General features: G+C 40.9%; 1 protein-coding gene across 10 annotated transcripts in view; it reads left to right on the forward strand.

Moving 5' to 3' along the window:
• The window catches only part of LOC146325144 (cyclin-dependent kinase 17-like), a 61,243-nt gene that overhangs the window by 7,501 nt on the left and 29,637 nt on the right, over positions 1-24,105 (forward strand). For 4 of the 10 annotated variants that reach the window (XR_014770706.1, XM_084720983.1, XM_084720987.1 and 1 more), the window contains exons 2-4: positions 1,579-1,769; positions 6,938-7,102; positions 23,482-23,615. Coding sequence is in view for 9 of the 10 variants with exons in the window: in XM_084720983.1 (XP_084577109.1) it covers positions 1,610-1,769; positions 6,938-7,102; positions 23,482-23,615 (459 nt within the window). In the remaining variant the exon portion in view is untranslated. Of the gene's footprint in view, positions 1-1,578; positions 1,770-6,937; positions 7,103-17,255; positions 18,258-23,481; positions 23,616-24,105 lie in introns of those variants that run through there. The other 6 variants (XM_084720989.1, XM_084720991.1, XM_084720990.1 and 3 more) reach the window with 4 other exon arrangements.

A 24,105-nucleotide genomic window follows, 5' to 3' on the forward strand; every position in this document is an offset into this window, starting at 1 on the left:
AAAAACAATATGTGCTTTTCCTCCCATTTATTTTAAAAGTGAGATGCTTCTCTCTCCTAACCACATTCAGTCTATACAGTATCTGAAACCAGCTTTCCATCAAAGTACAGTAGCTCATAGGGATGCACCGATACTGCCTTTTTACAAATATTTATATGTGGGTACTTGGTGTTACTGAGTACTGTTATGGGTACTTAATGATGCCATAACACTTCTTACAAAGACTTTAAAAAACATGTTTAATTTTCATTTGATGTTCTCCGCTTTGTAAATGTAACAAATAACAAATTGCTGTTGCAGTGTTGTTGTAGCTAGCATTAGCAAATTCCTCGAACTCTGCATCATGTTGGTTCTTTATAGGGGTGTCCTGATCCGATATTGATATCGGATATCGGTCCGATATCAGCCAAAAAACGAGTATCAGATTTTATCGGACTGCGTCTAAAATCTCCGATATAAGCGCTCCGATAAGCAGTCCATTTTCTGCTCCAGCACTTCCATCCATAGATGACTCTGGTTGCTGACTACTGTTCTCTGTTTGAGTAACATCACTTGATCAAGCCTTTTCTAACATTCCACACTACAAAATAAGTAATAAAAGTATGTATGATTCATGCTGATATCGGCCAATACTCAAGGCTGCAATATTGGTATCGTATCGGAAGTGAAAAAGTTGTATCGGGACATCCCTAGTTCTTTAGATATTTTGTTAAATTGCTTGTGTTAAAGGAGCTACATTCTGTAAAGTGGTTATGATAAAAATTCGATTCATTGTCCTACGATTATTCCAAAGGTTTGATCTAGAACCCCCCCAGTGGATTCTACCAAGAACCTTATATTCCATGTGTTTAATCTAGAACCTTCCCAGGGGGGTTCGCCTGAGAACCATATAATATTCCAAAGGTTTCACCTATATACCTCTTGTCTCCTGAAGGTTTTATGAAGAACCAATGGAAATGGTTCTGGGCAGAACCTCAGCCATGCCGGAAGAACCCATTTGAAACCTCTGAGAGTGTAGAAAGTGTGTGTATGAGTATGAGTATGAAGAACTTTGTTCTGGTGATAACTTAGTCTGCCATTTTTACATTGGAATTCTGTCTACTTACTGTTTGACTACCATGACTTTGTGTGGGAAGAGCCAGTGAAACGCACGCCAATCACAGCTCATCTGGGAGAACCGCTCTCATCTGAAACCTCTGGGGAGCTGCATTGTCAGCCATTTACATGTTTTTTTGTAAATTTTTTGTTTGTTGCACTCTTTCTCTCTCTTTCTCTGTGTCTCTCTGGATCTGCTCTCTCATTCTGTGTCTTTCATTCTGCAATGTTTGCACTTGGGATACATAACAATGAGAACACACGCTGCGTGAGCAAACACAATCATCGGGAGCCCAAAGAACTGTAGAAAATGCGCCGAGGCTGCACTGCAGTAGTTTGACTGTACAATGAAGATTAGCGGGGCAGTGTGTAGCTGTTGATGGTTATAATGAGAACAATGGCCGTGATAATGATGATAGGGGATGCAGGTGGTGCTGATGATGATAATGACGATGTTGGTTGTTGTTCCCCTCCCTCCCTCAGGCCTGTGGGCCCCGGTGGTGCTGTTGAGAAGATGGACAGGATGAAGATAATCAAGCGGAGGCTGTCCATGTCTCTACGCAGCGCTCGGCCTGTCGACGACTCCCTGTCTGAACTAGCCGAGCAGATGGCCTTGGACGAGCCATCCACAGCCAGGGACAATGGTGAGACACGTGAAGTGCAGACACACACAGGTATACACAAACACTTATTTCAAATATTGCAGCTTTGCACACAAAACGTGTGCATGTAAATACCTTGCATGTGCATATGTGAATTATATCTATATACTGCATGTAGTACTAGGGCCGCCCCCGACTGAGGAACTCTCTGAGTTAACTAGTAACTCTGGGACGATATGACGATACTAGGGTGCTGATTTGATTTGTGTTGCTATTCCACAAGTGTTGCTAATCGATTTTATGATTTATCATGACTTTCGTTTGCTTTTTAACAGCAGACCATGTGAAAAAGTTGAATCATAGACTTCTAGAGACTGTACATGACTGATATTTCCCAAAACAGTGCACATAACATGTCAGCCAGTCAGCAGCTTCATTGTTATACTGCATATAAAGGTAGTAAATAAAATACTTTTCGAAGTAAACTGCTACATTAAGATGTTCCTGCTCAGCAAGCAAGTACCATAAGTTAATAAAGCCCTGGGCTGTTTTTAAAATCCCAAGTTTGTGTTTTGACCCTTTGAGGTTGCTGTAGCTGGTTTAGCGAGGAGTGCTGAAGCCAGAGTAACAGACTGAGTTAACAGTGTGAAGTATCAGCATCAGTTAGTTTGTTTCCACAGAGCAGAGGGAATATGTGCCTGAAAGTATGAACACACATGTCGTTTTATGTTGAGCATGTAGAGTCAAATGGATCAGCTTGCTAAAATAATGTTATTGCAATGCTAATTTCCATTTATGTTAATTACCATTTCCAAAATTGATTCTGTAATGAAAAAAATGATTGAGAAATCGACAAAACAAAAAAAAAAAAAAAAAAAGAAAAGAATCGCAGTTGCTTTGAGTATCCATTTTTTCCCCCAACACCTCTTAACTTGTAGTCATTAGTTCAAGTTTATGATATTAAAGTAATTATTTAAAACTCGGGGGGGGGGGGGGGGGAATCAGAAAACAGTTTGAGTTCCAGTTACTTGTTAATACCATGCTTCATTGCAGAGAAATTCAAAATGTAACAGTGAGCCTTTAAAATATAATGTCTGCAAGTGGCATGAAGCGAGCTGCTAACAGCAAATGCAGTACTGATTCTGAATGTGTCGCAACAGCCAGCAAAAAGACTGAACATTTTCTTAATTTATCTCAACACAGTGTAGCATCACACATGTCTCTTTGTTCAAAGAACAGAAATAAATAACTTCCAGTTTGACAAAAACAAATACTTTGTGGTTGATGGTTGATATACAAATTAACATGCTATAAACTTGCTACTCAACGGCTTCGTGCCTCGCCGGTCACTGCCTGAACGTGCCGTTTCTCTGTCACTTCGGTTCTGTATTCCATATTGTCAGACTGGCCTTCAATGGTCCCAGGTCAGGCAGAGTCAGCTAACTGGAGTTAACTAGCAATACTCAAGTGTATTTTCTTACATTCCTATTTGTAACGAAGCACTGATGCTTTCTTCTTGAGACTAATGGCAAGGCACCGCATTAGAATGGAATCAGGATTTTTTTTTCCCTGTAATTAACAGATAAATGAAAACTTGGCTGACTAAGACTCTTCTCACCTCTTTGCACGGTGTAGTAGGCTGTTAGGGGGCAGCCATGGTATACACAGTATCTCAAATCATAAAAGGGAAAAAACAGAAGAGAAAGCTTTTAAAAAAGGTAGCAAGGTAGTGTGTGTGTTATCATCATGATGAAGAGATATTGTGTCACCTCCATAACCCTCTTGGGAGTCCACACAATGATTAATTTGACTCCAACATCTGCTATGACTCGTGTCTCACCACACAGGAGCAGGCAAACCACATTATTAAAGGGCAGTTTCTCATGTGCTTCAACAGTTCAGGACCTTAAGACATCATTTGGAGCCTTTTCAGCACATAAAGAAACATTAACTGATGCAGTGGTTTGCAAATGATGGTGTAGGTGGAGAGAGAGTCAAAATAGAGGTCATAACTGATCATTGCAGCAGATGCAGGAAGGTTATGCAAAATTATGACAGCAGATGTTGCACTCTCCTTTACTCATGTATGTCTTCCATTTGCACTGAACTCCTTTCTGAAATAATGTATCTGTCGTCATACATTTGTATCTCAAAAATGTGTCACATACAACCACAAAACAGACACACGTACAGTTACACCTGAGCTTTGTAACATACTGAAGCCATCTTAACCTTCGTCATTCATCTCATCCTCAGCTTCATCACCATCAGTTCACTTCTTTCTTTATACTGGAAATGTGTGTAAATTCACAAAGCTTCGTTGTGAATTCACATACATCCATCTGTGTGTTCACACGGGTCTCAGCTCCTAGATGAAAGTGCAAAAAGCAACGTCATTCTCAGAAACTCTGGGTGCCATCTGCTGGGCGTCTGCCAGGATTGCAGCTTCCTCTCCGTAAAAAAAATCAGAGACCTCACCTGACACAAACACTGAGCGGGTGTGTGTGAGTGCGTGATTGGTCTTTTTTTTTGTGTTTGCATCTTATTCTGGCTCGAGACAGAAACCAGGTCAGAACACTGAGTGTGAGGGAGGTTGCCTCCTTTTTCTGCTTTTGTCTCAGAGGAAAAAAAAAAAGAAAGAAACAACAGACAGAAAGTGAGAAGAAAGAAGAAGAAAAAAGTGTCAGTGTTCAAATATAGCTGTGCTCCGTTTTAGGCTAGAGAAGTTGGCTGCTTTGCAGTTTGGATAGAAGGAGTGATTATGTTTGTACTTGTTGTTATTATCAGCTCTCGGGCTGCAGCATCCATACTTCTACCTGATTAATTTCCCTCCCTGCCATCTTTGTCCTCCTCCTATTTTTATACCCCTCTCTTTGGTCTTTAATAGCTCAAGCCATGTCAGTTCATTTCCAGAGAGCTCAAGAAGCAAGGAACGAGGAGGCAGCTGGATGGAGGAAGTGATGTAGAGGATGAGGAGAGGGACATTAAACTTTAACCACTGCTCTACATCTTGTTCTTAACCATCTCCTCCTCCTGCCCTTTTCCCTTGCTGTACTATATCACACCCCCGGACTCCTACATTTTGATAAATCTTGCGCAAAAGGGTGGTAAAAATACTCCTCGCATTTTTCAAAGTGCTAATTAGAAGCAATGTGGAATCCGGCGCTGACCTCAGACTGCGAGGGAATCATGTGAGGATTTTAGAGGAACATTAAATCCTAATGCTCGGGGATCGCAGTGGAATTCACAGTGCAATGTGGAGAGAAAATTGGGGATTATTTGAAAGATAGGGGATGTGACATGCAGGCTTCCACCCACATTCTGCAAAAAATGTAATAGTAATGAATATGAAAGAAAGGTGATGATACACGCACGCTAACAGGGTGTTCCACAGATTTGTGAGGGGTTGTTTTGAAAAAAATCAATAAGTATTTGTATATTCCATGTATTTTCTATTTTCCATAAGATTCAATTTATTTGAATTTTAAATTGATAGTCCCTTGAGATGTAGTATCTCATTTTCAAGGGGCTCCTATTGACACAAATGCAAAACAAACCACATCCAAATTAAATAACATTGCATAACAGATATACACTACAGATACACAGATACAGACATCTCGCTCACCCTCTACCACCCACAACCCAGCCGTCAGCTGCTGCACAAGAAAAAGTGAAATTGGATACTGTGACCTGGATAAAAAGTCAATAATACCAGCACAAAGAGTTTTAACTACAACAAATTAAAAACACGAGCAAGTTGTTTCAAGATGGGAATATGAAGTGGTCCTGAAGTAACAGAAAGAGATAACAGATCCCAAGAAAGAAGGAGAATAATTCCAGACAAATGGAGCTTTGTATTGGAACGACTTATATTCAACTTCTTTGAAAATTCTGGGGTCAAAGAAAAAGGGAAAATTGCATAATGGATATGAAGAACTGTAATGAATCAAAAACAAAATCAAAAAGAAGTGACAATTTAATTAAACACACTTGAAAATAAATTGATTTGTTTGTTCTATCTGGACACCTCAAAATAAATCATCATAAATAATTACATACAACATTAATTACATTTGATAGACAATGTCAGCATAATCAGCAATAGGCAGTATCAACTGTGAAATGTTTCTTTCCTGACATGTAAAACAATTGATTGAATGATAAAGTGAACTCAAACAACCATACGTTCTTTTTATAATAAAATCAATGTGAAGAAGTCAATAAGACTGTAAAGAATTCTGGATTTGTTATATATCAGAGTCTAAATAACATCATACAATGTAATCAGTATACAAATGTGTATAGCATTTTAGGCATAATTGGGGTAAATCATTAATTAATATAGAAAAAAGAAGTGGACCCAGCGTGGAACCTTGTGGAACCTTTTTCAACAACTAAGTTAGTCAGACTCATAACCCTCAAAAACAACACACTGATACTGGTAAATCTGAGAACATTTGGACTTAAACCAAAAAAGTAAAACTCATCAAGGAGGAGGTTCTGATCAACCAAATCACCTCGGAAAAAGCCTCGGAAAGATCGGTAAAAAAAATTGCACCTGTGAGTTGGCCTTTATCAAAGGATGAGAACACATCATTAGTTGCAGAAATTTGACCCACTGACTTTAATGTTCCACTAACAGTTAGCTAAATATATTCTCCAATCCGGTTTCCAACTGTGCAGCTGCTAGCATTTTGCATGCATGTCTCTTTTTTTTCACTCTCTGGTTTTCAAACCCAGTCTTTATCAGGCTATGACTCAACATATTTTCCACTATGCATGCCTCATGCCTCATACTCTGTCAATGGCTATTTCTATTACTGTGTCGGACAGCTGTTTCCTCCTCTAACACGAGCACAGCAGCTGTATGCATTCCCACCTTTTTATCTATCACTACTGCATATTGTACTGTTCCTACATGTTCTGTTACCTCTCTGTGTCCGGTCTCTGTGTGACCTTGTGTCGTCTTTTTTCCTCTCTCTCTTCTCCTTCCTTTCCTTCCTACAATTTTTCACTTCTTTCTGTCTTTATTTTGCTGCTTCTCTCCCTCTTCTGTTATCTCCTTTTTTCTGCCTCCCCCTTTATTTACTTGTCCTCCTTTTTTCTGGTTTGATTTGTGTCAACCTGCTGTCCTTCTGAGCTTTCTCCTCATTCTCTCGCTTTCTCTTGCGCTCTCTTCTGTCCTCCTCTCGTGCTCTCCTTTTCCCCGGCTGTCCGTCTGGCATCATGTGTCTCAGAGCCCATGGTGGTGTGTGCCGTGCACCCTCCTGCCTCACACAGTGCTCCCTCCTTCCTGCGTCAATATGCTGGTCATCTGGGCCGCACCGCCCTGCGCAGAGAGCCGGGTGGGGGGCTGGAAAGAGACAGAGCCTACCTGAGCCTGCACAGGACTGGATCACTGGGTACACACACGCTCACACACACACACACACACACTCACATTTACACAGTGATGCATGCACCCGCAGGACGTGCTAAGTCAACTGGTTTATTTCCAAATTTCTGTATATTCAGTTTGGAGAATTAACCAAATCTTGAACCACATTTTATGCCATAAGTCAGTAAGCCAACCACCACTAGTGGAAAGTAACTAACGACATTTACAAGAACTGTACTTAAAGCTACTATAAGAAGTTTTCAGCTGGTTATGAAACAGTCTCATTACTGATGCCTCATATGACCTATGTGAGTTAACAAGACCATCCACGGGAGGACAGCGATTGCAGACCTGTTCTTACAGCCCCTTGAGATGTAGTATCCTCTCACCTGGTCATATTCTCCATGAAATGGGATGAAACAAGCCTGTTTTGACATTTATCCTTGTAAAGTTACAGTGAATAGTACGTTAGCCAGTTAAAAAGAGGCAGGAGGAGTTTTTTAGTTAGATAGTTTTGTTTTTCTGTGATATTTTGTGGTTATTACAGTGGAAATGTTGTCCGCAGGGGCCTCCAAAATCAACACAATACAGCTAAAACAATTATTTGTTGTAGCTTCAAGTACAAGTTTTTGCATTGTGCTTAAGTACTTCCAATATTTACTACATTATACCTCTACTGCATTATATTTTAGAGGCAAATATTATTGGTTACACTATATTTGAGGGGATGTGCGTAAGACTGACATGACACCGTCATAGCCATGCTGTGACACCCATCATGAACATAAAGGTGGTATTATAAATGTCAATTTTAAATGCAAAGTTGATTTGAGATGTCTTTGTTATGACAACTTGACATTTTGGTTAAAGACTCTAATGTTCACAAATGAGTTCTGAAGTCCAAATAGCCAGTTGGCGCTCTAGCCTATATCTTAAATAGGTTAAATCCCTCTTTAATATAAGATCTATAATCCCTATTTAATATAAGATCTATAGTTTCCCCCGCGTCCCCTCCTCTCCACACCCGAAGCTCTGGCTGGTCTCCTGCAGGCTGCGGGGACACTGAAGTTACACAAACACAACATTATATTTGAACAATGACAAGCGACAATGAGTCCCCCACTGTAAGTTGATCCACTGTTTATAACTCTGTCAATTGTCTGTCGATGTAAAGCTCCGCCCACTATGCTGCCAAAAAAGCCCACTGGTCTGAATGTACTCGCTCTGGACCGTCTGTCTGACTGTCTGCCAGACTCTGATAACATATTGTTCAGTTTCACATTTGATGAACATTCAGTATTATGGTTAACTCTAATTAACATAGAATGGGCAAACTAAAAGAGAACATGCTGGTTGTAGCATTATTGTCAGAAAACTTTACATTTAAAATGACACAACAGACTGAATTACTCAGAATGACAACAGTCATAAACATTCATAAAGGCTCCTTCATGTTGATAAGTGTCATGTTATGGTTGTTTCATGTAATCATATGCACATTTGTCATATTGTCATATGTAAATATTGCACCCAGTTACATTTATATTGACAGTTTTGGTCACTAGTTACTTTGAAGAATAATTACACAAATTGGTGCTCATTATGATCCATGTATAAAATCGTATGCATATTGTAACAGATTAAATTGTCCACTTAGTATTTAAATTAGTTTTACATCAACCAGCTATAATATAAAACACACAGTAATCCATCAGAAAGAATAATCAAATGATATAATTATGAGGCTACTTCACTGTTATTCAAGAACATGTTAAACATGAAAGAGAATGAAATGAGGTACTCTGGTCCCTGTGTGGGTAATAGCATTAATAAAAACAAGAAAAAATTAAAAGAAGTCCATAATGAAACAGATTAGAATGATAATAGTGATAAATATGTAAATATGAGTATAAAAAGACTGCAGTGAGCTAAAGATAACAAGGCGGCCTGTTGGCCCAAAGTGCAGCAATGCCCAGATAAACAGCACAATAAAGTAATACAACACTGACAGGATGTTTTTGATATCTAAAGTCCAATTTGCTACGAGTGATTATGTACTACTGTTTCAGCAAAAATTTGAATGCGGGACATAATTTTACCTTGACTACTTTTACTTGAATAATCAGGTCAAGGCAATTTTTATTTATATCGCAAATCACAACACCAGCTCATGACACACCACGTCCTGTAGACCTTTAAAGAGTAGAGAAAAAATTCAAAAAAGTAAAGGATCTGAGTGCTTCCTCCACCACTGAAACAAACACTCCCTCACAAACACAACTCACCACACTGTTTCCTCTGTAATTCCTAGTCCAGTTTTTCCTGTCATTTTCTTTGTTGTAAACAAAATTTTCTGCATACTTTCACTTCTTTTGTGTGTCAGCAGTTCAGTAAAGAGAGCTGTTCTGTACCGTTTAGTCCTTGCATGCTTTAAGAATAACTTGATGTCAGCTGTGAATAATTTTTAGTGTTAATTTTAGTTCATAATTTCAGAGCGTTTCACCAGAGCAATGTCAAGCTTAAGCAATACTGCCACCTGTGGGTGGTAAACACAGACACAGTGATGTCATGTAGATGTCAATGTTGCTTACTATAAAGGGGTGTGTGTGTGTGTGTTTGGTGTGTGCACGCATGAATGTGGGTTTTCAGTGAGTGAAAAAACGTATTTACTGATGCAGTTTGGCTGTCCTCCCTACATTTACTACGAATGTGGAGGGATAAAACTCTAATGACCTTAATCCAACATACACAAACACACACACACACACACATGCACATGCTCACACAATCACTTTTCCTTCTGTCTGTCTGCATTATGTAATGGAACGTGAGGTCTGTGGCTATATGGATCCTATAATCTCATTTCCTACTGTGGCAGAATGTCTTATATCGGGAGCAGTGGGATGGAGTGAGGGGGGACAGTCAAGGATGGAGGGGCTGGAGACTTGGTTGTTGGAAGTGGGTTTTAGAATGAAATGGAGCTTAGAAAATGGCGAGAGATTGATTACAGGGGACTGAGCGATAGGAAGGAGAAATGAGAAGTATAGATGAAAGGAGGGAGCGACAGACAGAGAGGTAGGAGAGTGTTAGTTCCACAATGGCTCCTTCAGGAGTCATATTAGCTTTGTGCTGTGCATCCCCAGAGTCCTCGGCTGAGTGAGCTGCAGATAGACCACGACGAGACTCTTTGCATCCATTGAACTCTGGCTGACAAGAGAACTAGTCTTGTATCAGGAGCTTAGAGTTCATTGTGATCCTGCAAGCTGGGAATACGATAAGAATGGATGGATGAACTTAACGTGATCCCTGTAAAGAAAAATGTACAGCAGCATGGGGCTGGATATAGTTTTTATTTTTCTTATCATGAAATATTTGCAAATGTTAGATGCTGCCTAAATGAAAGAGGCTACAAAAGAACTTTCTCCAGAATAACTGAGTGTATCTGATTTGATAATAAGTATATTAGATTACACATAGAACCAGATAATGGATGTCAATTTTCAGCACTTGATGCTGCTGCTGCACTGTGTACAACAAGAGCAGCATACAACAAATGCTAATTTTTGGAGTTAATCCAGGTTGTTAAGGGAATAGTTTGACATTTTGAGAAATCCGCTTATTCCATTACATGTCTGTAAAGAGGGGACTCCTGGGTATCCACTGAACACATTTTTTTATGCAGATATCTGGATGTGAGATGTCAAGGGACCCCTTTGAAAATGGCCGAAATGTGGATTATTATTTAGCCCCTTTCCTGGCATGACCTGGCCTGCACCAACAGTTTCCTATGGCAGTGTTGAGCAAGTTAGTTAAGAAGTGTAGTGAGTTACTTTTTACTCTTCATTCCTTTAAAAGGTGTGAGGACTGGCTTGAAAGGCCATGGCAATGGAGAACAGTGAGAGAAGAGGCACAAACAACAGGACAGAGGGCCGTCACAAAGCTAATAACATTACTTTACTTATTACTTGGCATCAAAAGTAATTAAGCACATTACATTGCTGTTTTATTCTTGCACCTTTTTGGCATCCCTGTTGCACTCTAAAGTTGAACTGCTGATTCAGTAAATCGTTAACACCCAGAAGGTTTTTTGTGTTTAGCTGTCCAGATGTCGACTGTGGTAGAAATGAAGTCAGCCTCTCTGAACGTGACCTTCAAATTACATTTATCGCCACACATTCTCTCTCTGGAGGAGCCCAACAAACTCAAAATAATGACAATACTTCCACCTGTGGAAAGTCTGGTTTCATATGATGGATGATGCATTGTCTAGCTGGACAAATTTAAAACGATAGTTTACCCCAAAATTAAAATTCACTCAATATCTACTCACCCCTGTGCTGATGTGAGGATGGGTGAAGATCTCCAGTTCACAGAAAACTCCCAGAGCTTCAACAGAAAACAGCGTTGCAGCCAAATCCAGTACAATTGAAGTGAATGGTGACCAGTTTTAAAATGTAAAGAAAGAACACAAAAAAATACAAAATGTTTTCATACTGCTCGTGTGGTGTAATCCAAGTGTCCGTAAGCCGCAACATTAAAATTTGACACAAAAAGACGTCATTCACACCATATTTTTAGCCTAAATGTCAACTGTTGCCTCTCAGACAGGAGCTGCGTGCATACACCTGAAGCGGGTACGCAAGCTCTCGCCCAAGCGGCACGACACAAGATGTACAAGATCTTGCGATACCTTCACACCTGTGTTTACATGCTACCTGGAAGCTACTCAGACAACATAGAGAGATCTGCTCAGAAATAGTGACTTATTATGCGTACAGTTGACTTAGCAAACTTTCAGCAGAGAAGAAAATGTCAGAAGAGTTCGACACAGAAGAGGAACATCATTTCTTTGCTGCAGCCGCGCCCCTTGGGTGAGAGCTTGTGTACCTGCTTCAGGCGTGTGCATGAAGATCAGGTCTGAGAGGCTACAGTTGACATCTAGGCTAAAAACATGGTGTAAATGGTGTCTTTTTGGGTCAAATTTTAATGTTGCAGTTTACAGACACTTGGATTACACCACACAAGCAGTATGGAGACATTTTATGTTTTTTTGCGTTCTTTTTTTACAAACTGGTCACCATTCACTTCAATTGTACTGGATTTGGCTGCAACACTGTTTTCGGCTGAAGCTCTGGGAGTGTTTTGTGAACTGGAGATCTTCACCCATCATCACATCAGCACAGGGGTGAGTAGATACTGAGTGAAATTTCATTTTTGGGTGAACTGTCACTTTAACACCAGACACACACAAGCTAATCTATGACACCCCTTAGGTTTACACAGAAATAATGAACAGATAAAGTATAAGAGTTGTTTCGATCTTAAACTCAGTATGAGAATAAATATATCATAACTATAAGAATGACAGAAGAAGCACAGAATTTATATAAAATGAATTGTTATAAACACATTCTACTGTTTGAGAGGTGAGGAAAGTGTAGAGAATGTGGAGAAATACCAGTAATATGTAGAAGTCTATGAACGTACCAGTCTGAAGCCCACAGGCTGACGATCTGGCAGAGTGACTTCATTCTGTGAAATCCACAGCTGCCTCTGAGCTCAGAACCGCCCTAAAAAGGACACAGCTTGAGAACCTAGAATAGATGCTACTCTATTATTAAAATCGCGATAAGGTGTAGTTTGAAATGTTAAGAGGTACGCCACTGTATGTGTGCGTGTGTGCGTATGTGCATGCGTGCGTGTTCCCCACTGGTTGGTCTCGCTGACTCACTGTGTGCCACTCAGCAGTCGGAGCACGTCGCAGCCTTTAATAGAGCGACATGATGATGCAATCTCTCCTTCCTGCTGCACTAAAGAGATTGCCCACCCCTTCTCTGTCTTCCTCTAACATGCTCTATCCATCCATAGGAGAATTCAATTAAACATACCTTTCATCTGTGTAAGTGGGCCTGACTGTGCTGTTATATGTGCATGTTAGAGGTGTTTGGCCCACAGCCAGAGCCGGAAAGCTTTTACGGGTTTGTGATTCATCTGTTGCTAACTGGGCCGACACCCACTCCCACCACACTGTACTGTACTTACAGTGAGGCAAGATGAGCATTGCGCTTTTCTTTCTTTTTTTTGCTTTTCACAGCTTCCTCATCTCCCTTTCTCTCTGTGAAGATCTGTAGTTACACTGTTGAGGATTAGTCGGCCCTGCTGTCTACTTTACCGACAAACAGGACTCTGCTGAAAGCGCCTACTCTCCTCTAAAACCCGTCGCAGGCTGCTATTTCTGATACTGTCACAGATGTCTCCTCTCATTCTTTTCTCCCCTTCTGTCTCTGTCTCTTTCTCTCTACATACATCAGAATACTATATTTAACCTGCGGATAAGACCAGAAGATAAAGGACGGGGAGGCTTTTCAGACCACCCTTATCTCTCCCTCTGTATTGCCCACCACCAGAGACCTTGTCTGTGCCAGAGATTTAATGTAATGCATTAACACTGCATTAATCGCTGTAGCCCTCTCCTGCACTCCCCTGCACTCTCTTGGCCATCCATTTGCCCACACTAACCCTCTCCACTCACTCCCAGATTGGATTTAATAAGAACAATACAGTGGGCTCCTTTTATGTAGTTGGTCTTGTAAGCTTTGGTGTTGTGTGTGTTTTTTTTTTTTTTATAAACGATATACTTGATAACACAGGTGATTTGCTTTCATACCATCAGTTTTGCTGTATGTATGGTCAGATATGTGATATTTTAAAATTCAATCAGCTGCTTAATTGACCGGAAACAGAAACTAAAAAAGTGTTGTTTTTTTTGTTGTTGTTGAATTTGTTAAAAATCTGTGGAGAATAAAAGTTCTAGTGTTCCAAATAACCTACACAAAAATCGGCTCAGGATTACAGAAATTCTAACAAAATGTCCTTTGTTTGTAAATGAATGTGTCAACCTGAACTAATCCAGAAAGAAGCAAACATTTTTTGTAGCTCAAACTCAAAGGAACAAGCACTAAATTATAAAATAAAATATAAAAAACTATCAAAATATACAAAAATTCATGGACGATTGATCAGTTTGAAAACTCTTTCCAGTGCCTGTAACAAAAAAAAGTCAATAAGATTGGTGAAACTCTTGGGCAGCCAAGACAGTTGGTCAAATTTGTTGAAATGTTTTTTTTCCTTTTGGAAAGAATGAATTTCAGTACACTGGAACAAGAACGGTTACAAAAAACAGAACACTTCTCCAGCTACCAGTCCACGCTGTCCATGCTGTCCACACTGGACCTCAGCCAGCAACCCAACCAGCCAAGTCCTTATGAACTGAGCTGTTGCCACCACAACTTCAAATGTTTTTATTGTATATATACACTTTAAGTATTATATTGGGACTTCCATGTAAAGACTGTCCCCAGATAATGAATACACACAATAGGTATCTTCATACTGTCATGAATGCTATGAGTATTATTTGCCTGTATTCATTAATTAATTAATTAATTAAAAAATGTTTTGTGTACATGTTAGGGTGACTCGCTTTTACTGTAGCTCATACTAGAGGTAATGTTGTTGCTAAACTATGCTGCTGATATAGTAGAGGACAGGGGGTGGGTGAGGCGCTGGGGACTGGTACATACGGAGCCGCTGGTAGCTGACAGTAGGCTCTCCAGTCCCAATAATTGAATAATAAGATTCCTTAGATGCAGATAAAAGGTTTAGAGGTAATTACTGCAGTCTAAATTCTCCCTCCCTCCGGCTTTCTGAGTGCATTTCTGTATGCGTGCATGTTCCTCTGGGATGTTATATGCACTTTGATTTTTATTGTGTCCCTTGTCTGGAGGCACATTGTGGTATTTATGGCAAAGATGGAAAAAAAAAAAACATTGCTGAAAACAATACATTTTAATTGGAAGCTTGAATGCAGCCAGACAAATGTGACAATAAAGATGTTTAAAACAGGGTGGCAGGGGAAAGTGACAGTGAGTGAGGCCTTGAAGGGAGTGAAAAGCTGTGTGGAGGTGGCTGCAGAGCCAGAGAGAAATCCTTCATGTATACAGTTGCACTTGTGAATACAAAGAGACAGGGAGACAGTGATGGGTGGGGGGCTGAGTGGCGAGCTCTTGTCCTTGACTTTTTAAACTCGAGGATGCAGCACGCTGCATCAATATATGTCTTGTCAATGCACTGTAAATGGCTATTACTTGAATCTAATTTAAAGCATAGAGCAATGCCCCTCACCCCCAAAAACATAAATCATGAGTTCATCTCATATAGAGCAATTGAGGTGAACACAGCACGCAAAGTTCTCCCAAATATTTATTTTAAAACAACTTCCACACCTAGCGAAATTAGAAATGTTTTCAAGATGTGTCACTAGACGTGTTAAGTATACTGTATGCCGATGATCTCAATATTTACTTATCTAAGCCAGTTATCCCATTACATTTTAGCTGATGCAAAAAATAATTGTGAGTTTGTGTAAATGGTCTTATAATTAAGTGCATCATTATTGACATGAAGGGTGTGAGAGCTTTCCTGCATGAGTGTGTTTTGTTAGCAAAGGTCTACAAGACAACCTGAATATTGACATGAAGGGAGAGGTGAGGTTTTATCTCACAGCTGTTGAGCACATTTGCAGAACAGCTTTTTAAAGTGTTAGTCCTTGGGACTGTTATGAGAATAGATAGCATTTGATGCTTTATCTTCCTGACATTTTGGATGCAGTTGCCATTCAATGCATTTATTTTCTATAAACACTTCTTTTTATGTTGGCTCCTAGTGGTGGCGTGGTTCACACTCAGTTCCATAGGAGACACAGAGCAAAATATGCACGCACTTATGAAATGGTGGTGATGTGGAAGCCAACACAGTGGTAGTTTTTCCCCCCTCAAAACTGTACTACAGCTGTCCTCTGTAATTTATAAAACCTACACACTGAATATTGCAAATTAGCACCTGGATCCTCAGTGGTACAAACCTTACAAACTAGTAGCTGTAACCCTTATTTGTTGTGGCGATGTAGACATTTTAATGTCAGGGCTGGCCTCCTGACAGAGCAAAAAAGAAGTGGCTGACATTTTATCACCTATTGTATGACAATGGTTTAGATTCTTATTAGCCTTTTCAAAAAGGATCTGCATTTATTTGCAGATATTTGTTTACAGAGATTAGCGTCAAACTCCATTCTCACATCTCAAGTTGCTAATCGGACTGTAAACAATGACTGTTGCACAGAAGAGAAAGTTTTGGCCTGGATATCTGTTATCTGTCATGAAGATATCCTGCTAGCTACACCGGTAGCCCCAAAACACTGACATTGCTCGCAGATTCTGAATCGTCGTCAGATGATAGCTAATGGGTTCTGAGGTTGCCCCATACCTAATAGCCGATTGCTTTACACTTCAGATTGATTTCTCAGTGTTGTACTGCAAGAGGAAATAGACCACATTAAAAAAGTACCTGGACCTTTAAGCATGCTTGCTTCTGTGGAAAAACAAGCCAGTGATGCTTGACGTGCTGCTCCCAGCAGTCAAAAACACGTGTTTTCAACAGTCTTGAGAATTAGCACTTCTACATCCTGCTGAATAGCTCATTGTTTCAGGAGTGTGTTTGGTCATATTATGTATGCTCTGCAGGTGTACATAAAGCCATGCATGTGTATATTTTTTATAGGGATGTACAGTAACCTTGTGTGTGGTGGCATGTGCAGGGGATAGTGCGTGAGTCTATGTGTGCACGAGCTGAGCATGAATAATGGCCTGTGCTTCAGGTCCATGGGGAAGGATAGAGGGAAAAAGAGAAAGAGGAGGGTGGATAGAACGTAGGGAGTGGGGGACGGGACGGATGGAGCTAGGATGCCAGAGGCGTCACTCAAAAGCCTCAGGGTTTCAATTTCTGCGCTATAGAGTGATAAGGACAAGGAGCCAGAGAAGGGTGGAGAGAATGGAAGGAGCAGGAGAGAGAAGACGAATGAGATAGAGTGATAGAACGCAAGAAAGAGGCTGATCAGGCAGAAAATGTTGTCATTGGCTCCTGAATAGAAAGAGACGATTGCACTGTATAGTCAACACCATCTCTGGACCCAGACAGAGATAGGAAGCGAGTGAGGGAGGGAGAGATAGAGACAGGAGAGGGAGGAGGGAGAGATTGGTATCACATGAGAGGGAGGAGAGTAATAGCAAGGTGAAGGGAGGGAGCAGGAGGACTAACAACACTGAAAGCACTGATAGGGGCGCCAGAGGCAAGGAGGGAGCAATCGAGAGAGGGAGTGGAAAGAAGGAGAGCAGCACAGCAGCCTGAATAACAGTGGAAGAACAGGGGAGGACAAAGGGATGAGATCTGAGAAAATGAGGAAAAACGTCAGGCAAAAGAAGAAGACACCGGACTGTGAATGAAAAAGTAACAGGAGAGAGAGAAAGAGCTGGGAGCCAAAGAGGTCAGATAGTTGAACACCAGACAGATGAAAGTGGTTTTCTCCCCGGGAGGAGCTGCAAGTTTGAGTCTTGTGTGTGTCTGTTTGTGTGCTGCAGCGTAAATCATATAGATGGAGACCGAACACCTGTTATTCCGAGATGATGGGGTGTAACAGTTTTCAGCTTGTGTGTGTTGGGCTGTCTCTGCAGCATTTTGCCTACCTGCACGTTGTTTGACCTTCCTTAGTCAGCAAGCAGAGTGCGACTGCAGAGAGAAAAAGAGTGAGGAAAGAAGGAGAGGAGGAGAGAGGGAGTGTCTACAGGAAGATAGAGAGAGGGAGCGTGTGTTAAAGTGGAGTAGTAGCCGAGGGAGTTATTGTGATTAGTGTGCCTGTGCAGTCTGCACTGTCCTCCCGATGTAAGACTTGTTCTCTACTGCTTGGGGCTCTCCAGAAGATACAGAGACAGCCTGAAGATTGGATTTTTACCCAGAAAGCTTTGACCCTCAGTCAGCTATAGCTCCTGAATCCTGGGCCCCACCCAGACCTGTTGACTGGACATTCAAGACTGGACTGAAACCTATTTTCGTCTCTTTCTGAAATGTATTTTTGAATTTTAATTGCTTTGAATCCTCTGGAACAATGGAAGGCAACCCCCAAGGGTGCTCTGCTCGTGCTGCTGGTGTGGGAGACTCAAGGATGGGAGAGGGGGTGAGAATGGGAGACGGGATGAGAATGGGAGAAAGAGACACCCCGCTGAGGCTGTCACCTTTTCGTATGCTTCGAGTGCTGGACTCCTGCCGTCCTCCAGGAAACCGTATTGGTGAGTCCCATCACTGTTCTCCCCATCATCAAGTTCACCTGCATCTTGATCTTCCATTTCATCAGATTTCATCAGATGGCAGCTTTTACAACAATATGAATAAGTTTGATAGATTTTTATAAAGGTAAATGTTCAATGGTTAATTGTAGTCAAAACCACCTAAACCGAGACCAAGCCATGACCAAGACCAGTGTATCAAGACCAAGACAAGACGTTAAGGGGTTGGGTCCAAATCAAGACCAACACCAAGGCAATGCAAGACTGAGACAATACCAAGACTGTGAGGGGTTGAGACCAAGTCATGATCAAGACCAGAGTGAACTGAGAGCAAGACAAGACCCAAACCTTGAGGGGTTGAGACCAAGTCAAGACCAAGACCAAGGCAGGGCGAGGCAGAGACAAGATAGAGACCAGACAGGATGGGATAGCTGTTAGCAGAGACAGCCGGCAACTGTAACAAAAAAAATTCCTTGAGACCAGTCTCAAGACTAGGACCAGTCTTAAGTAACTGTAAGTAACTACATATTTGTGCCATATGAAGGTCTAGAATAGGTGTATTCCCATTACATTAAACATTTAGTATGTCTGTATATACTGATTTTACTCTGCGGGACATGAAATTAAGATCAAAAGTGTGTCCTCAGGTTCTATTAAATGCAAAAACAGATTTATGCTAAGTAGTTTTCTTTCTGCTTATCTTATCATCTTGAACTTATTAATTTCACAATATTACTTCCGTCATGTGGCTTGTTTTACAGATTAGAGAGCAGTGGGTTGGCTTAGGGCAATGTGTGTGTGTGTGTATGGGTATCTTCAGGGATCCCATGGACTCCTTAAGTGAAGCGAAGTGACCTTCAAGTTTTTCTTTTTCGATATTTTATTCATGTGCTTGCTAGCACAGAGACTGCAGTATCTCTATTGCCAGATTCAGACCGTATGCTTTCCTTTGCTGAGAAACAGTTTGGCGAACTCCAGGCCTAGAGAGCAAAAAAGAAGCAGTAAAATGATTCAGTTCAAAGCCTGGTAATAATAGTGGGTAATGCATTGGATGTGGACAGTGACTATTAATTCTACAAGGGCACCCTTGAGCAACCCCACTGCAACTTCACGTCTGGCCTTGCTGAGTGAGGTCTTATGACAAGAAAAATCCCAGGATTTCCATTACTCTTTGAAGGCCTCTTGAAGGGAATCTTACTCTGACTTTACTTCTTTTAATGTCCTTTCCACTGGCATTTCAGTCCTTTTCTGAGGCACTGCCAACATGTACCGGAGATGGATTTCCAGCTAAGTGGAGTACATGCAGAGCTGGGTGAGGTAAGGATAGTCCTAAAAGCAGCCCACTCACTCTTCCAGACATGCTAGCAGGGAGTCAGCAACCCTAACTAGGCCAGCCTGGCTCCACAATGGGAGGCAGAGGTAGCTCATGACATTTACTGTCTGCTCTTAGTCTGCTATGGAAATGGAGCAGAAAGAACCTGCAGCAGACTGGAAAAGAATGACCTCTGTGATTAAGAAGTGCGTGTAAGTGTGTTTATTTTGAGTAGAGAGGGTGTGCTGGGGAAGCTGGTGTATCGGATACAAATGCACACACTGTACGTGTTGTTTCATGGCACAGGTGATGGAATTTTCCTCATCTTGTCCGATCCACCTGCATTTGCGTAACTGTTTGCACGAACAGACAAGATCAGGACCTCTCTGAAAGTGAGAAAGTCCTGTGACATAATAGCAGCACTGGATACTCACTCGTAGCATGTGGTCATGTGTGTGCGTCTCGCAGTATGTAGATATCCTGGATCAATTTCCCCTCACTCTGGTGTCAGTTTACTGCAGGTTTAATGTTTCAACATCAGGGTTGTGAGGGTTGATTCCTGATATGACTACCGACTGCTCAGTTTTCTTACCAAAGCTATTCTATATGCATAGCCTGTATTCTTGTGTCTGGCTTCGAGGCCACGGGCGCTACATCAGACTTGGAGATGGAAATGACTATGAAGAAATTTACTAAGCATTTTCACAGATGGATTGTGTTTGGGTTTGGTCTCGCTAATGAGCATATGCTGCTTTTGTCAACAGATATTTAGACCGATGGACAGATGTAGGCAGAAATTAGCAGCTGGGATCTACACAGGTAGTTGACTGTGGCAGTAAGAAAACCACTGATGCAATTCACATCTAATGTGCCTTTGAGAAAAATCTATTACATTTCATTTTTTATGATTTTAAGTGTATAAATTAATTAAGATTTAATTGATTTTTGGATGGTTTAAGTTTAAGGCAACTAATCGCCAACTATTCTGACAACTGATTAATTTTGAGTCAGTCTGAGTAAAAAAGATGAACATTACCTGACTTCAGCTTCTCAAACGTTAGTATTTTCTGGTTTCTTTACTGCTCTGTGCCTGCAAACTTTCAATCAATTTCATCATTCATTTTCTGATTATGGACCAAAAAATGAAATCGATTAATCAAGAAAATGATCAGCCAAAGGGTGACATCCCTTTTTTTAGAAAAATGAGCAAAATGCCTCCCTTGTGTTAACCTGCCATCCCCCCTCTCCATCCCTGAGTAGCAGAGAGAGTGGAGGACAGGTGAAAAGGGGTTGTTTAGGTCAGTGTTAGTCTTGTCTGCCTGACTCATTGATCCTTTGTCTGACTGAGGTCTGTGTAAGTTAGAATCAATGGCCCTGACCGTGGCTCTGAAATATCAGTAGCTTAACTGTGCTGTGTATTGATAAATCCATGGCGCTGTCTGTGGTGCTGAAGTAGAATACGGATTTGTAATTGCACCTTTTTCTATCAGTCATGCCTTTGGTCGGTTTCATCTTGGATCTATAATATTCTCTAAACTATATGCTCTAAATACTCAATGCTATACTACATTGCAGTTCATGTAGAGTAGTGTCACATGATCAAAGTGACAAGCAGCAATGTGTAGTTGTGGAAGAGCAAGAGACACTCACAGATGCACACAGGGACACACTGCTGTATGTAGAATCCCTGCAACGTTATTATAATACTTCAATGATCATTCAGTAGCATCTGTGCCACATCTGTATCACAATATTTTAAGGGAGACATGACTACAGATATAGGTTTTTAGTTTCATATTTGTGACAAATATGTTCAGGCTCTAACCCTAACTGCAAGTGTTCAAATAGATTAACATGTTAATGCACTGAGTAAAATATTTAAAGTAACCAACAATTTGTGAAATAAATGAGGAAATTATAAAATATTCATTCAATAAAAATAAACAAAGCTCTTAACTCTACTAGAGCCAGTTATGCAGGTAGGTAGCATGTGCAGCCTTCTTAAAATTAATACATGGAAGGAGATGTTAGTTTTTATACCTGTGCACTGAGTGTATTTATAGTAGTGGCTGGTTAGTTGAGTCAGAATTACAATGACATTGTTGCTGCTCTAGCTAACAGGTGCTATAGCTAAATTGCCATGCTTCCGCTGCATGGTATGGCTCAACTCAATTTGACTGGCTCTATTTCGCTTTTCCATTATAATGCCAAAGTTGTGGATAGTGCCTGGTAACTGGTCTTTTTTTCTGGCGTCACCTCAGTCAAGGTTCAAAGCCAGCTGAGTCAATACTAAACAGATTTTCCACAGTTTTTGGTCTTTGCTGCATTCATTCTGAAACAAAGTTTGTCTCCTTGCTGTGACAAACAGTCATCCCTCTTATGTCCTCCGTTGTTCCTGTGTTTATGTTGTGTCGAAGATGATGTCACGTGACGATTTGCAGTGGAAAACATGATCGAGAAAAGTACCTGGTACCAAAAGTGAGTCGATTCGAGTAATCTGTTTTGGTTAATCTGGTAGCAGTTGTTGAGTTCGCCATCTCAAGAGGCAGGGGGCGTGTGAGGTGAGATGGTGGTGACAGCATGAAAAGAGACAATATGAAATAAAAAACAGCACTGTGAAAAGTTCCAAGAACTAAAAAGTGGCATGAAATTAAAGAATAAAAAACATACAATTATGAAAGAACAACAGTCTTTTCAAAAGGGCATTTCAGAGTAAAAATCCCATGATGAAATAAAAATGAAGTCCAATAAAACCCTGAAGATAAGAATGATGAAAGAACATTTCATAGCAGTGAGTTAAGTTTTAATGATTTCTTGTCATTTATATATTAGACACACTTTGTTTGTCTGAGTATTTATTTATTTAGAACACGTTGGGGCTCCATAAATGCATATTATGCCATGTTTTTGGCTGTGCGTAACATATAAGAAATTGTAAGTATTTTGTAGCTCATTGAGTTCATATTCCATCTTTTCCTTTTTTAGTCCACAGACCAGCTTTCCCTTTTCAAATCCTAACCTTGACTACATGAAAGAGACACAAACAAATGACCTAGAATCAGTCCCAGGTGGTGTTGCCCCACTCCACAGCTGACACTCTATAATAAATAGCTTTACCTATAGGGCTCTCAATCGTTGTATCTCACAGCTGACGTGTCACAGTCACTCAGGGGGCTTATTTTTCTTTCTGCTTCCTCTTTGAGCCAAAATCATCCTCCCCCCGATCCCCTAATCTTTCCTCTATGTGTCACTCCTCCGCCTATGTGGCTGTTTAAAATGTAAACAGTAAATGATGGTGTTATAAGCAAGCTTTAACGTCTGTCAGACCCTCTTGTGAAGCTGTTCCTTGTACAAAACCCAAAACAAACACACACATACAGTACGTACTGTACGTGACCCAGACTTGAGAGCTATCAGGCAGCCCAAAGAGACGCCCCTCCACCCTTCCCCCCCACATTTACTCACACACCACTGAAGGAGGCAGGCCTGTCTGCTGCACCGTGACTCATTAATCAGATGGACTGTGGGAGGACTGGAGGTGTTGGGGGGTGGCGGCCAAAGACGGGAAAGCTCCCGTTGCATGGAAGGTGATATCGATCTCTGACCTCCTCATCTTACCAGTGGCATTTTATACACACTTGACTAACACCCCTGCACGGCTGGTGGTACAATCCATCATCTAGGGATTGGGACCCTACCATGGCTTTCTCAGAGGGGTGACTGAAATCGAAGAAAGACAAAAGGTTGTGTCCTGTGATGGGTATATGGAGAGAGTGAAAGAGGAAGAGGAGGGAGTGAAAGAGGCAAAGTGTCATAAAAAACAAAACAAAAAATAATTCCAGAAGACCCTGGCTGAATGAAAGTACAACATAATTCCTGACAGTAACGATCTGTTTGTGTCTCTGTGTGTTGTAGGTATCGTCCATGAGAACGTGAAGATGGGTTCAGATGGGGAAAGTGACCAGGCGTCTGGGACGTCTTCTGATGAGGTCCAGAGTCCGGTCAGGGTCCGTATGAGGAACAACCACCATCGGCGCATTTCTAATGAGGTATGGGAAGCCAGAGACATGTCTCACAGATTGAACCTTGACTCTGTCCACAAGAATTCACTGTTCAGTATTCACTACATGCTATATGCCAGGGACTTCCACAGAGACTTTGTAGTGTGTTAGCTAGCAGAGCGAGGCCGATAAATTAGTCAGGCCCTTGTATTTACCAATATTAGCTTATTGCAGGCTAAATGCTGATAATGTATGCAAGTGACAAGTGGATTTCACTCTCTCACCTGCTGAAACCCTTTAGACCCTGGATATGTTGGTTTATAAAGAGTCACCAAGGCCATTATTATTAACTAAAACAAAACTAAAAACTAAAATAAAAGTAAAAACTAGACTTTAGAAACTAATAGAAACTTAAAAAAACTCACAAAATGAACTCATATAAAGCTAAAGTTATAAAGGAAATGTCTTTAGTTTTTGTCTTTGTCAATTTTCAAATTTGTCAACACAAGCATGAGGACGCAGTGGTGCACACATGTTT

This window comes from Lutjanus erythropterus, chromosome 6 (assembly GCF_056507025.1).
Source record: "Lutjanus erythropterus isolate fLutEry1 chromosome 6, fLutEry1.hap2, whole genome shotgun sequence".
Classification (NCBI taxonomy): domain Eukaryota; kingdom Metazoa; phylum Chordata; class Actinopteri; order Lutjaniformes; family Lutjanidae; genus Lutjanus; species Lutjanus erythropterus.